Source organism: Quercus robur, chromosome 7 (assembly GCF_932294415.1).
Source record: "Quercus robur chromosome 7, dhQueRobu3.1, whole genome shotgun sequence".
Classification (NCBI taxonomy): Eukaryota; Viridiplantae; Streptophyta; class Magnoliopsida; order Fagales; family Fagaceae; genus Quercus; species Quercus robur.
In genome coordinates, this window is record NC_065540.1 from 39,869,405 (window position 1) to 39,884,655 (window position 15,251).

General features: G+C 34.9%; 1 protein-coding gene across 1 annotated transcript in view; it reads left to right on the forward strand.

Annotated features, from left to right (window-relative positions):
- Window positions 1-14,854: 14,854 nt before the first annotated feature.
- LOC126693407 (probable disease resistance protein At1g61310) overlaps window positions 14,855-15,251 on the forward strand; it is a 44,834-nt gene continuing 44,437 nt past the window's right edge. The window contains exon 1 of the mRNA XM_050389362.1: window positions 14,855-15,161. Within this exon, the coding sequence (XP_050245319.1) occupies window positions 14,901-15,161 (261 nt within the window). The 5' untranslated portion in view covers window positions 14,855-14,900. The remainder of the gene's footprint in view (window positions 15,162-15,251) is intronic.

Consider the following 15,251-nt stretch of genomic DNA (forward strand, 5'->3'; position numbering starts at 1 on the left):
GAAATCTAAAACTGATTTGGCTAATTCTAAATCATTTGTTAGACCTCATGTTTGTCATCATTGTGGTGTTTTTAGATACATTCGTCCTAATTGCTTTAAATTGTATCCTCGAAAGCAAGTGTCCAAAAAATCACAGATTTCCTCTCAAGGACCTACACCTTTGTTTGGAGAGTTATTAAAAGCTTTGAGCTTTTTAACTCAATTTCAAGAGAATTTTAATTCTTCTATGTCCTTTAATAGACATAATAGGACATGTGTCTTTTCATCTTCATGGCCAAAGACTCGTGCTGTGTGGCTAAGAAAGGAGCCTAAGATTTAATTGTATTTTTTGTTTGTCCTCTGCTTTAATTCTTTCTATCTAAAGTAGGACTCTCTTTGTTTGATTTCTTATTTGCTTTTGGAATTATGCTTTCATGTATCTGCACCATTCTATCATGTCTTCATGCATATGCATCGCTCTTTCATTCTTTCATGTTGTTTGTCTATTTTTATCTAGTTGTTTAGTTTTTATTTTGTTTTGTTTTCAAAAAAAAAAAAAATCAGAAAAATACAAAAACAGTGTGTATTTTGTGTACATTGGTACTTGTGTACCTTGGATGGCCATTGAAACAAAGTTTTCTAAATTTTGTATCTCTTGTAGTTTAGATGAGCATCTCTATGCACAACTAAGCAAGTGAGTTTTGTGGCTCGTGTTTGTGATGAATAAGATTAAGTTATCTCTTGTACTTAACACTTGTATTACTCTATTTGAAGAGAAGGACTAGAAAATCCTAAGAGAAAAGCATAAATAACTATCTCACCACTATTGCCCGCCAATCATGAATGACATTTGTGTGTTTCGGCATAACAAAATTGGAATGTCAAATGCTTAACATAATTGGGTATTTCTTTTCTATCTCTTATATGCTCATGCATGGTTTGCTCAAAAGAAAAATATGCAAAGAAAAACAAAAAGCAAAAAGATCAAAATGCTTTTAAATGTGATTGCAAGCGTGTATTCTAGGAGATGTAGGAATTATAGGATGTACCTCGAAGGTGATAGTCCCCATCAAACAATTATGATTGTGTGTGAGTTACAATGATTTTCTCTTATCTCAAATCGTCATAACATGTATACACTCATGCAATCTTGCGATGCTTTTCACACACAACACGCAATATTTTTTGCTATTCTTAATACATGTGCAAGTACAATGTGATTTGGCTATCACAAGGAATACTTGTGTTAATGTATACTCACTAAACTGTCTTAACTTATTTTTAAAATATAAAATTGGTTAGACTTATTTAGTGTGTCTGTGTGTGTTTTGTGATCTATGTGCTTAACATTTTTCTTGTTGAGAGATATGTTTTTCACATGTTTTGCATCTTTCTATTATCTTGTTATTCATAGGATCTTGTTTCATAACATTCATGCATTTATATGGATTTCTTATGCCCTCTTGATCATCTTTGATCATCTTTATGTCTCTCGGGTGAAACTTTCTAGCTTTTGGTACCCTTTGTCAATCATGACAAAAAGGGGGAGAAATTGTGGAGACTTTGTGGTTTTTTTTTTTTTTTTTTTTTTTTAAGATTCTACATATTAGGGGGAGAAATACATGTCTCTGTAAGGGAGAGATATGTTTCATCTTGTTAGGGGGAGTACTTACGTCCTTCTTCTTGTACACCGGTCTTGTGACCATGTTTACATATATTGTGCTTATCTTTTATATATATATATATATATATATATATGATGTATGTGTTTCTCTCTTTATCTCACATGTGTTGTTTATTTTCTCTCTTTATACACGTCTTTCTTGTTTATTTAACTTGTCATTATTTTCCACATGGTATTTTGATGTGTTTTGTTTAGTGCCTTCTAGGAAAGACAAGTTAAAACCAAGTCAAGATTCTGAACCTTCTTCTTGCAGCAACTTCTAAGGTTTAGATCTTTTAAACTAGGCTTATTTATTCTGTAATCTTGAGTAGAATGTATTCAAGAACGTTCAATGTACTCTTGTGGTTTTGTCACAAATTGCCAAAGGGGTAGATTGTTAAGGACATATTTTTATGTAATTGACATATCTTTTGACAAAACACACTTTACTTGTATTTGGATAAATTTAAATAGGTTCAAGATGATCACTACAAGTGGTTAAATTGAATACATGAAGATTACTCAAGAACTGTTTAAGAAAACTGCAATCTGCAGGCCTCGATACCTCATCGACAGAGCTTGATCTATTGAGAATCATTAAGGGTCCGTTTGGATAGAGCTGAAAACTGAAAACTGAAAACTGAAAAACACTGTAACAAAATAATTTTTAAATGTGTGAATAGTACCGTGGAACTCATTTTTAATGAAAAAGTTGCTAAAAAGTGATGTTTGTAGGTCCGTGAACAGTGCACAGATGCACTGTTCAAGGGAGAAAAGTCAAAAGTTCCGGCTTTTTTTTTTTTTTTAAAAAGTCACAAAAATGCAAACGTGCGTCTGGAAAGCGCAAAACGCGCTTCCCAAATGCACTCTAAATCTCGATACATGTCTCGATCTATCAAGCTTACGGGTTTCAGACTATAGCTAGCAACATTTTTACTCTAAAAGGCTATTTGTTTATGGGTTTGTATAATCCTTATAGGACTAAAAAAACCCAAAGTTTGTGGGTTTGTATAATCCTTATTGGACTAGGAAAGCCCAAGGTTTGTGTAAACCTATTTGGAATAGGAAAGCCCATTAAGCTCCTATTTAAAGGAGGTGGAAAAAGAAAAACCTAACCCTAGAGAGTTTCATAAGATTTTCTTTTTGAAACCCCAGCCTCCTCCTACAGCAGAAAGAGTTCTTGCCGCGTTTCTTGTATGTCTTTGGGTTCTGTAACCAAGCAAAGTCTCTTACACCAACATTAGAGATTTTATTGGTGTTTCTATGTGAACGTACTGCAAATCAACTACAACAACCAAAGGGTTGCTGTGGAGTTTGTCACGTACTTGGATTCGTACAAAGGAGTAAGTTGCGTACTAGGATTCGCGCAATTGGTTAGTCACGTACTGGGAGCCGTGCATCAAAAGAAGAGATTGTCACTACAGAACAAGTCCAATTGGGTATTGGGGTAAGGTTCAACCGTAGGTTGGTATAGGGTACTGAGATTCTTTTACTTGTAACTGCTTGTTTTGATAATAGTGGATTCTTAGGAGTGATGACCTTAAAATCATCCGGTAGGGTTTTGTTTCGATGGTTTTTCCCATTCGTAAACAAATCACCGTGTCAATTTGATTTCTGCTGCATACTTAGTTTAATTGGTGATTTGTTTGTGCTGTCACATACATTGCATGTTAATTTGATTAATTAATAAATTTAGCTAATTAATCAATTAATTTATCACAAGGGGTCAATACATTCTTGGCCTATCAAGCTTAATTCTCTACTCCTTAAGACCCGAATTTATTGGGTCTTGGGATTTACTTCTTGATCCAAGATGTTTGCAATTTTGGGCATCAAGACTCATTAATAAAAAAATCCATGATATTCTTTTCTTTTACTATTCTACGTACTTGCTGTTCGGGTTTCTTTTAGAAAGATATGTATTGTGCATGCATCTATAATCTTTAATAATATCCTATATAAAGTTGATGACTTTACCCGATCAGTTTATACACTGGAGTATTGTATAGAAAAACTAACTTTTGATTTTTTAAAGGATTGATGTATTTATTAATGTGGATAGAATTATACGTTAATAAAACTTACATGAACTGATAAACGTGGTTTAGAATATCCAAAATCTTATACCCATACACACGTTTTGAAATTCATACTTTGAAAAAACTGACTTTAAAAAAAATGAAGAAAAGTTGTTTTTTTGTTAATTTATTTTTGAATTTTATTATACTTTTTATACTCTCTTTTTTAATATGTAATAATAGAGGAGAGGGAGGAGGGGTTCGAACCAAAGGCATGTAGTACCATAAATAATGTAATTACCATTACATTGTTTAAAAAAAATCAAAAAATACTTAATTGGTAAAATTAGGCACCATTGAAAAAATGGATTATACTTATGGTATTCAAGCTTCATCACACACGCCACAGCATGCTCAATGGTTTTTTTTTTTTTTTTTTTTTTAATGTCAAAAATTTAAGCTCATACAAGTTCAAGGTTATATGTTTGTCTAGTGAGATTTTTGTGTTTGCCAACTACATCTACTAGCCGCAAATCCGTACGTTGTGTGTGATAATCATTTTTATGGTGATTTTCTTTTTTTTTTTAACAATTTAAACTAATTTAATAAAGAATAATGTATTTCATGATCATATTTTTATTTATTATAGGAACAATCATAAAAGTAATATAAGAACAATTATAAATATAAATTTTGTCGTACCAAAATGAAAAAAAATACAATTTTTCTCAGAAATTTAAAAGGCAAGTTAACGAAAATATTCATTTTTAATAAAAGTTATTTATGACATTTTGTGAATCATTAAAAAAATATAAAATTTGGAAATTATTCTTTTAGTTTTAAACAAACATTCTCAAACCTTATTTTTTCTACTTACAATCCAAAACATTGAAAAATGTAACTAAGAAAATTAATAAACTTAACAATGATTAATTGGACCAATTAGTAAAAACAATTTGTTATTGATAATCTATTAAGGTTATTTTCTTTGCAGAAATAGTAAATTCATCCACCCAAAACATATTATCAAATAAACAATTATTAAGAGTACTTTGTCCACCACAAAAGATTAAAAAATAAAAAAAAATTAGTAAAGTCTTATAGTTTAACATATAAATTGAGCACTATAAAAAAATAATGTTGTGTAATAGAATAAATACCAAATTACGATAAATACTAAATTATCCAACTCATGTTATGTAATAGAATAATATTATATTTTTATATACTATATTTAATTCTTTATAAAGCAATATGATAAAATTTAACAACCAAAGAGAGCCAAAAAAAAAATTAAAAACAAAAAAAAAGTACCAAATTTTCCAAATCATACTTTATAATAGAATAATATTATATTTTTATATGCTATATTTAATTCTTTATAAAGTAATAGGATAAAATTTAACAATCAAAGAGAACAAAGAAAAAACTAAATCACATTAACCTAAAGTAGAGTTTTAAAGAATAAAAAAAATTATCAATCTAAAGCAACGATACAAGAAAAATAAAAATTCCAACTACCAAAAAATTGTGAGAGAGAGAGAGAGAAAGAGAGAGAGAGAGAGAGAGAACCCTTTTTTTTTTTTTTTTTGGGTGAGGGAAAACTAAGAATGGAAGAAATAGTGATAAATTTATAGTAAGAGAGTGTGAATAAGAAGGGACAAAAATAAAAGAAGATGAAGGGAAAGAGGAAGAATGATATTAATGTAAAGGGTAGTGGGGGAGATGAAAAGATAAAGGAGGGAGAAGGGTTGGAGAAGTAGTGGGGAGATAAAAAGGTAAGGGAGGGAGAAAGGTTGGAGAAGTGTAAATATTAAAAAAATAAATGTTAAAAACAATTATAAGAAAATAGAAAAGAAAAAAAATAATGATGTAGATGATGATGTGGCTTAATTGGAATATAGCAACAATAAATGTTACACTTCAACTTTTAGATATATATAGATATAGATAAATAGGATGAGACCTAAACCCAAGAAATGAGCATTGACATAGCATTGAAGTCATTTTTTGGGACAATGTCTCATTCCACTCTTGTTTATTTCAGTAATTAGTAAACACATAAAGTTCACTGGAAAACTTGAAAGGAAAACTTGAAAAAAAAAATCCTATGAGCACGAGTATGCTTTGATTGGATATGATTAATTGTGTATTGTGTAGGTGTGTGATGAGTTCTCGTTAAGTTTTACCCGATCAGTTTATACACTGGAGGATTGTATAGAAAAACTAACAACTTCTGATTTTTTAAAGGATTGATGTATTTATTAATGTGGATAGAATTATACGTTAATAAAACTTACATGAACTGATAAACGTGGTTTAGAATATCCAAAATCTTATACCCATACACACGTTTTGAAATTCATACTTTGAAAAAACTGACTTAAAAAAAATCTGAAGAAAAGTTGTTTTTTTCTTAATTTATTTTTGAATTTTATTATACTTTTTATACTCTCTTTTTTAATACGTAATAATAGAGTAGAGGGTGGAGGGGTTCGAACCAAAGGCATGTAATACCATAAATAATGTCATTACCATTACATTGTTTTAAAAAATCAAAAAAATACTTAATTGGTAAAATTAGACACCATTGAAAAAATGGATTATACTTATGGTATTCAAGCTTCATCACACACACCACAGCATGCTCAATGGTTTTTTTTTTTTTTTTTTTTTAATTAATGTCAAAATTTTATGCTCATACAAGTTCAAGGTTATATGTTTGTCTAGTGAGATTTTTGTGTTTGCCAACTACATCTACTAGCCGCGAATCCGTGCGTTGTGCGTGATAATTATTTTTATGGTGATTTTTTTTTTTTAACAATTTAAACTAATTTAATAAAGAATAATGTATTTCATAATCATATTTTTATTTATTATAGGAACAATCATAAAAGTAATATAAGAACAATCATAAATATAAATTTTGTCGTATCAAAATGAAAACAATACAATTTTTCTCAGAAATTTAAAAGGCAAGTTAACGAATATATTCATTTTTTAATAAAAGTTATTTATAACATTTTGTGAATCATTAAAAAAAATATAAAATTTGGAAATTATTCTTTTAGTTTTAAACAAACTTTCTCAAACCTTAGTTTTTCTACTTACAATCCAAAACATCGAAAAATGTAACTAAGAAAATTAATAAACTTAACAATGATTAATTGGACCAATTAGTAAAAACAATTTGTTGTTGATAATCTATTAAGGTTAATTTCTTTGCAGAAATAGTAATTTATGTTAGGTTCTAAAGTTTAGGATTTTATGTGTTTAGAACTCTAATGTGTATTGTTGGCAAATCATGATCAAAACAATGTGTTTAGAAGTATTTTAAGCTAGCTCAAAGTTGTGTATCAATGTAAAGTTGGAATCGAGTTAAAGCAGGAGGCATTGTGCCTTTCAGCCTGGCTCGACCGATCGAAGCTTAGGCTCGACCGATCAAAGCTCGGGCAGATTGCTTTTCTGCAGATTCGTTCAACTCAGCCCTATTTGTTTTAAAACGTTTTAGGGTTTCTTATTTGTCCTAAGTATAAAAGGCAAACTCTAGCCATGTTTTAGTGTTGCTCATATTTGCGGTTTGTGTAAATCTCTTGTGAGATCTAGAGGAGCTTTCCTTTACACAAACTTAGGGTTTTCAAGGAGAAGATTTATCTACACCTTGATGATCAATTCAGTTGCTACCATTAAAGCTTAAAGAATACACAAGCGGGTGTGCTTGTAGCTGGTGGGAATCCAAGAAAGAAGGAGTCCGTGGATTCGGAGCTTGCACATGGTCGTGTCAGTAAGTTCTACTGGTTGGTAGCAATAAGAAGTCGAGCGTGGGGGTTTGTAAGTCTTATTGTATGAACTTCGATTCTTTCAAGATAGTGGATTCAAGTTTACCTTGAGGATAGCTAGGTCAAATCCTCCCCAAGTTTTTACCGGTTTGGTTTTCTGGGTGATCATATCTTGTGTTATTTATTTTCCGCTGCTTTGCATGATTTGATCTTTTATTTTGTGTTAACCTAGACTTATTTAATTGGACTAAGTAACAACTTGGCTAATTACCTAGGTTTAATAAATTGTTTAAGGGGTCTAAAAACTATCAATTTCATCCACCCAAAACATATTATCAAATAAACAATTATTAAGAGTACTTTATCCACCACAAAAGATTAAAAAAAAAAACAAAAATTAGTAAAGTCTTATAGTTTAACATATAAATTGAGCACTATAAAAAAATAATGCTATGTAATAGAATAAATACCAAATTACAATAAATACTAAATTATCCAAATCATGCTATATAATAAAATAATATTATATTTTTATATACTATATTTAATTCTTTATAACGCAATATGATAAAATTTAACAACCAAAGAGAGCCAAAAAAAAAATTAAAAAAAAAAAAAGTACCAAATTTTCCAAATCATACTATGTAATAGAATAATATTATATTTTTATATGCTATATTTAATTCTTTATAAAGTAATAGGATAAAATTTAACAATCAAAGAGAACAAAGAAAAAAAAGCAATTTAAAAGAAAAAACTACATCACATTAACCTAAAGTAGAGTTTTAAAGAATAAAAAAAATTATCAATCTAAAGCAATGATACAAGAAAAATAAAAATTCCAACTACCAAAAAATTGAGAGAGAGAGAGAGAGAGAGAGAGAGAGAACCTTTTTTTTTTTTTTTTTGTGAGGGAAAACTATGCATAGAATGAAAGAAAGAGTGATAAATTTATAGTAAGAGGGTGTGAATAAAAAGAGACAAAAATAAAAGAAGATGAAGGGAAAGAGGAAAAATGATATTAATGTTGTTAGAAATACTGAATGATTGTATTGTATTTCTCAAGTCATAGAATATACATAAGTGCCTTTATATAGGAGGCAGAGTGTGTAGTACAAGTAAGTGTGCTATACAAGTAAACAAGGTGGGCCTAAAGCCCACATACCCTAATACACGTTAACATCCCCCCTCAAACTCAAGGTGGATGTGAGACCAACTTGAGGTTGTCAACCAAAGTGCGAAGACGTCCCTTAGGATGTGACTTGGTGAAGATATCTGCAAGTTGATCTTTAGAAGAAACTGAGATCAGCTTGAGAGCACCATGGACAAGATGATAACGGATAAAATGACAATCGATCTCGATGTGTTTAGTCCGTTCATGGAAGACATCATTGTGAGCAATATGAATGGCACTCTGGTTGTCACAATAAAGAGGAGTAGCAGATGATGTGGATACACCTAAGTCTTTGAGAAGCCACCGTAGCCAAAGTAGCTCAGATGTGGTATCCGTAAGGGCACGATATTCTGCTTCAGTACTGGAGCGGGCCACATGAGTTTGTTTATTGCTTCGCCAAGAAATCAGAGAAGAACCAAGAAGAAAGCAATAACCAGTGGTGGACCTGCGATCAGTGGGATCTCCTGCCTAATCAGCATCAGAAAATGCACGGAGTACAAGAGGAGACTGAGCAGAGTAGAAAAGACCATCGAAGAGAGTGCCCTTTAGGTATCGAAGAATGCGCAGAACAGCAGCATAGTGAGTCGATCGTGGAGCAGACAGATACTGACTCACCTGGTGAACAGCATAGGAAATGTCTGGACGAGTGACAGTGAGATAAACTAAGCTGCCAACTAAGCGTCTGTAAAGAGAGGGATTAGACAACGGTTTCCCCCCTGACGGAGTCAGATGCGCATTAAGCTCAACTGGAGTGTCAACAGTCTTGCTATCAGTGAGTCCAGCTCGAGACAAGAGTTCAGAGGCATACTTGGCTTGAGTAATATAAAGTCCATCTGTAGAATGAGTGATTTCAAGACCCAAGAAGTAGCTGAGATGTCCAAGATCTTTCATCTCAAATTGCTGACTGAGAAAATCCTTGAGTTCTTGAATGCCACTGAGGTCATCACCAGTTATGATCATATCATCCACATACAGAAGAAGTAAAATAGTGCCTTTGTCAGTGCGACGAAGAAATAAGGCAGACTCATAATGACTGGCCATGTAACCTAAGCGAGAGATGGTAGAGCTGAATTTGGCAAACCAAGCTCGTGGAGCTTGTTTAAGGCCATAAAGAGCACGCCGAAGGTAACAAACCTTATTTGATTCAACAGAGAGACCAAGAGGAGGTTGCATATAAACTTCTTCACTTAAATCCCCATTAAGGAATGCATTTTTGACATCCATCTGAAAAATGTCCCATTTTCTGGCAGCAGCAATAGCTAAGAGAGCTCGAACAGATGAGATACGAGCAATCGGAGCAAAGGTCTCTTCATAATCAATCCCATACTCCTGTGTAAAACCTTTTCCAACAAGACGAGCTTTGTAGCGCTCAATGGACCCATCAGAGTGAGTCTTAATCTTGTAGATCCACTTACAACCAACCACAGATTTCCCAGGGGGGAGAGTCACCAAATCCCAAGTATGGTTTTTAGATAATGCATCAAGTTCCTCTTTCATTGCAATCTGCCATAAAGGGTCAGTGGAAGCCTCACGATAGGTGTGAGGCTCATGCAGTGTAGCAAGGGCAGTGTAACAATGATAATCAAGTAAATGTGTAGGAATGGATCTTACCCGAGTTGAGTGACGAGGTGGAATGTCTTGTGCAAGATCTTCAGGCGGAGCAGGAGCAGGGGACCCAAGCTCAAGGTTGGGTAGCTCGTCTTCAACCTGTGCATCTTCCACCTGTTCATTAAAGGGTGAACTAGGAAAGGGATCAAAGGTATCTGGTGGTTGGATAGAGAAGTCTATAGGAGGATCAGGAGCAACTACAGAAGGAATATATGCCTCATTTGGAAAAAGATCTAAAACAGAGGAGGAAGATAGGGAGGCACGGAAGTGAGAGAGCTCGACAAAGGAGCGATGTTCCCAAAAGACAACATTGCGGGAGATACGAAGACGATGAGAGACAGGATCATAACACCGATACCCCTTTTGAGTTTCGCCATAGCCAAGAAAACAACAAAGCCTTGACCTAGGCTCAAGTTTGTTATGCTCATGTGGCTGAAGAAGAACGAAACAAGCAGAACCGAAGGAGCGAAGGTGGTGATAGTCTGGAGGTGACCCAAATAGGCGCTCATATGGAGTTTGATTTTGAATAACAGGACTTGGAATGCGATTAATAGCATGAACAGCATGAAGGGCAGCTTCACCCCAAAAAGGAGCAGGAACTTTGGCAGAGAGAAGAAGAGCACGAACAGTGTCAAGAATATGATGAAGTTTTCGTTCGGCTCTACCATTTTGCTGAGAGGTACCTGGACAAGTTAGTTGATGAACAGTGTCATAGGAATGCAGAATAGCTTGGAAAGCATATTGAGTGTACTCAAGAGCATTATCAGATCGAAAAATTTTGATACGTTTGGAAAATTGAGTTTCAACCATTTTTGCAAAATTAGAATATACTTGCAATAACTCAGAACGATGTTTCATATTAAAAATCCAGCTATAGCGAGAGTAATCATCAACAAAGACAACAAAATATCGAGACCCACCAATACTAGAGACAGAGGAAGGCCCCCAAACATCAGAATGAATAAGGTCAAAGATATCAGTGGATATTGATTCACTAGTATTGAAAGACAAAGCTGGTTGTTTTCCTAACTGACATGAAACACAATCAAAATTTTCTGTAGACACTGAACCTAACAAACCTCTAGAAGCTAATTGTTGTACACGAGAGGAAGATGCGTGACCAAGTCGAGTATGCCAAAGTGCAAGGGAAGGAGTAGAAGAAACTGCAGCAGCTGCAACAACAGAAACAGGATGCACAAGTGGAAGACGAAGGTTGTCCACAGGAAACATACGCCCAATTCTGGGACCGGTCCCAAGCTCCTGTCCCGTCCTTGGATCCTGCACAATACACCCAGAATAATCAAAGATAATGCGATAACCTAACTCAGCTAATTGTCCCACATAAAATAAATTGTAAGAAAGGTCAGGAACATTAAAGACACCAGGAACCGAGAGACTGGAGGTCGAAACGGAACCTATACTATGACCAGACATAGTGGAACCATTTGCTGTGTGAATATTAAAAGGGTGTGGTGCAGGTTTAAGTTCAGAAAACAAGGACGAGTGAGGAGTCATGTGATTGCAACAAGCGGAATCCATAAGCCAAGAGGAAGGAGACATACTAGATAAAGCTGAGAGAGAAGAGGAATAAGATGCATTACCAACCATACGAATGACATTGGCGATGATATTTTTAAGGTCATCTGTGGACATGGTGAAAGTGCGTCCTGAAGACTTAGACTGTGTAGAGACGGGAGCCATTGGTTGGACACTCTCAGTGTTAGCAACAGTAGTAGCGGAAATTGACACAGCTGAATTGTTGCAATGATAGCAAGTCTCAATATTGTGGCCAAAACGTTTGCAAAAACTGCAAAAACGTTTGCTGGATTGTTGGTGACGATTATTGCAACAAGAAGAAGACCTGTCCTTATTTCTCATTTAGAAGCAAAATATGCAAAAATGAAATCTACTCGAAAAACTGGGTAAGGAGCACCTGGACTGCAAAAAGTCAACTCTGGTCAAAAGTCAACGGGCAACCTGGTCAAAAGTCAACAGGATGACGTCAGTAGGCTGATAGGGGATGACGTCAGCAGATGATGAAGCGCTGACGCAAGCAGGTGACGTCAGCTAGGGCTGACGTAAGCAGGGATGACGTCAGGGATGACGTCAGCAAATAAGCCAGTGGCGCGTGCAGCGCGTGAGGTGTGTGGACCAGCTTCGCCGAAGATTCTGTCGGCGCGTGAGAGCGCGTGACCTGTCCGATGAAGCCGTTTCTTCTCCGGTGATGTAGATCGGAGAAGGACGATTCTTATGGTGTCGGCGGCAACAAGATCGGAGATACCCTAGTGGCGCGTGAGGCGCGTGGATCAACTTTGCAGAAACTTTGATCGGCGCGTGGAGGCGCGTGGATCGTCAGATGTGGATGTTTCTGGCGGCGGTGTGTAGATCGATTGAATATCTACACGATGATATGTCTTATGTCCTAATCGGAGGTCAGAGGTGACAAATCCGATGATGGCAGTTGTTTTGGCGGCGAGAAAGAGCTTCTGGCGGTGGAGATTCAACCCTGAGGACCTCTAACTGCAGCGGAGCAATTGGGAGATGGCATTGAAAGGGTTTACTGAGCACAGAAGATGAGGTAGCGGAAAATACCGACAAAACAAGACTGCAAAACACAAGAAAATTAGAGCAGTGGCTCTGATACCATGTTAGAAATACTGAATGATTGTATTGTATTTCTCAAGTCATAGAATATACATAAGTGCCTTTATATAGGAGGCAGAGTGTGTAGTACAAGTAAGTATGCTATACAAGTAAACAAGGTGGGCCTAAAGCCCACATACCCTAATACACGTTAACAAATGTAAAGGATAGTGGGGGAGATGAAAAGATAAAGGAGGGAGAAGAGTTGGAGAAGTAGTGGGGAGATAAAAAAGTAAGGGAGGGAGAAAGGTTGGAGAAGTGTAAATATTTAAAAAATAAATGTTAAAAACAATTATAAGAAAATAGAAAAGAAAAAAGATAATGATATAGATGATGATGTGGGTTAACTGGAATGTAGCAACAATAAATGTTACGTTTCAACTTTTAAATATATATAGATATAGATAAGTAGGATGAGACCTAAACCCAAGAAATGAACATTGACATAGCATTGAAGTCATTTTTTTGGGACAATGTCTCATCCCACTCTTGTTTATTTCAGTAATTAGTAAACACATAAAGTTCACTGGAAAACTTGAAAGGAAAACTTGAAAAAAAATTCCTATGAGCACAAGTACGCTTTGATTGGATATGATTAATTGTGTATTGTGTAGGTGTGTGATGAGTTCTCGTTAAGCATATACTGGGTTGATCTCAATTGTAAAACTATTCTTTTTGGGTATAACGTATTTTTCTGCTTAATATAAAACAGTCGACAATTCCAATGGTTGTATACCCAACTTTTTTGTTCACAAAATTCTAAATGCACGTAGCACCAACTTACTTATCACAAGTTAATTTATTGAATCAAAGAACACCATTCTAAAAACTTTGGTGATAATTGCAGCGCTAAAACTATCTAATCAGTAGGTCCACTTCAATGTGACCATCACTTCTGACTTGGTTTTGAATAAATGAAAGTTATAATACTTAAAATTTCGTCTTTTTGGTTTTGAATAAATGAAAGTTAATACTTTAAATTTCTTCTTTCTTACAGAGAATCCAAAAGTTTAAGGCAAAGAAATGAATTCTGTCTCAGTTATAGTAACCATTGGAGGATACTTTGTGGACCCAATCAAAAAACATTGTGGCTATCTGATTCACTACAATAGCAACATCAAGGATCTCGAAGTTAAAATTCAGAAGTTGCGTGACAAAAGAGATGGGATGCAATTAGAAATTGGCGCAGCAGAAAGGAATAGACAGGAAATAGGACCTGAGGTTAAGACGTGGATTGAAAAGGTACACAACATCCTTGATGAAGATGTTGAAGCGAATAAGATGAGCTTGGATGGATGGTGTCCACGTTATTCCTTGAGTAGGAAAGCTAAGAAGAAGACTCTGGAAATTGATGGTCTGCTAAACGATGGAGAATTTGCTGAAGTGTCCCATCCTCCTCCTCCATCGGGAATGAAACCTTTGCCAGTGAAAGATATCAAGGATTTTGAGTAAAGAACAAACAAGATGAACGAAGTTTTAGAGGCACTAAGAGATGACAAGGTCAACATGATTGCGATATGCGGTATGGGGGGATAGGAAAAACATCAATGGGGTTAGAATGCAAGCTATCATACAATCTTCATCAATGGTGGACAGTAATCAAACCGTGAGAGAGATGAGAGAATTGTATATGCTTCAATACATAAATATCTGATGCTCTGCCCTTTATATAGTAGGAACAGAGGCGGGAAAAATAAACTGCTGTAACTATTCTAACTAACTTCTGATCTACCCAATACAGATGTGACAAGTGTCCAAATAGAAAACTAACTAAATGTTACATACAGACTACATGTAGTTTAAGCTAGTCTAAACTATCTTGTAAACTACTTGTAGCTTAGGCAGTCATGTACACAGTTTAATAAATGGCAAAAGTGGTAGCCAACAGAGCAAAATTTGATGAAGTTGCGTTCGCAGTGGTGTCCCAGAATAAAGGCGAGAGCAAGATTCAAGATGAAATTGCTGGGATGCTAGGACTTGAACTTGATGAAAAGCTACCACTACTTGAAAGAGCAAAAAGATTAAAATCAAGACTAATGGATAGTAAGAGTAAACTTGTAATATTGGATGATGTTTGGGATGAACTTGATTTAGAGGCGGTAGGAATTCCTTATGGAGGTCAACACAATAGATGCAAAATCTTGTTGACATCTCGAAGTGAAGAAGCCTGCACTCAGACGAAAACCCAGAAGATTTTTCCAATCAAAGTCTTAACTAAAGAAGAAGCATGGAATCTTTTCAGGGAGAAGGCAGGTAATTGTATCGATACTCCCGATCTACATCCAATAGCAAAAGAGGTTGCAAAGGAATGTGGAGGTCTACCTGTTGCTATTGTAACAGTTGGAAAAGCGCTAGCAAACAAAAGAAAGGTTGAGTGGACTGCTGCA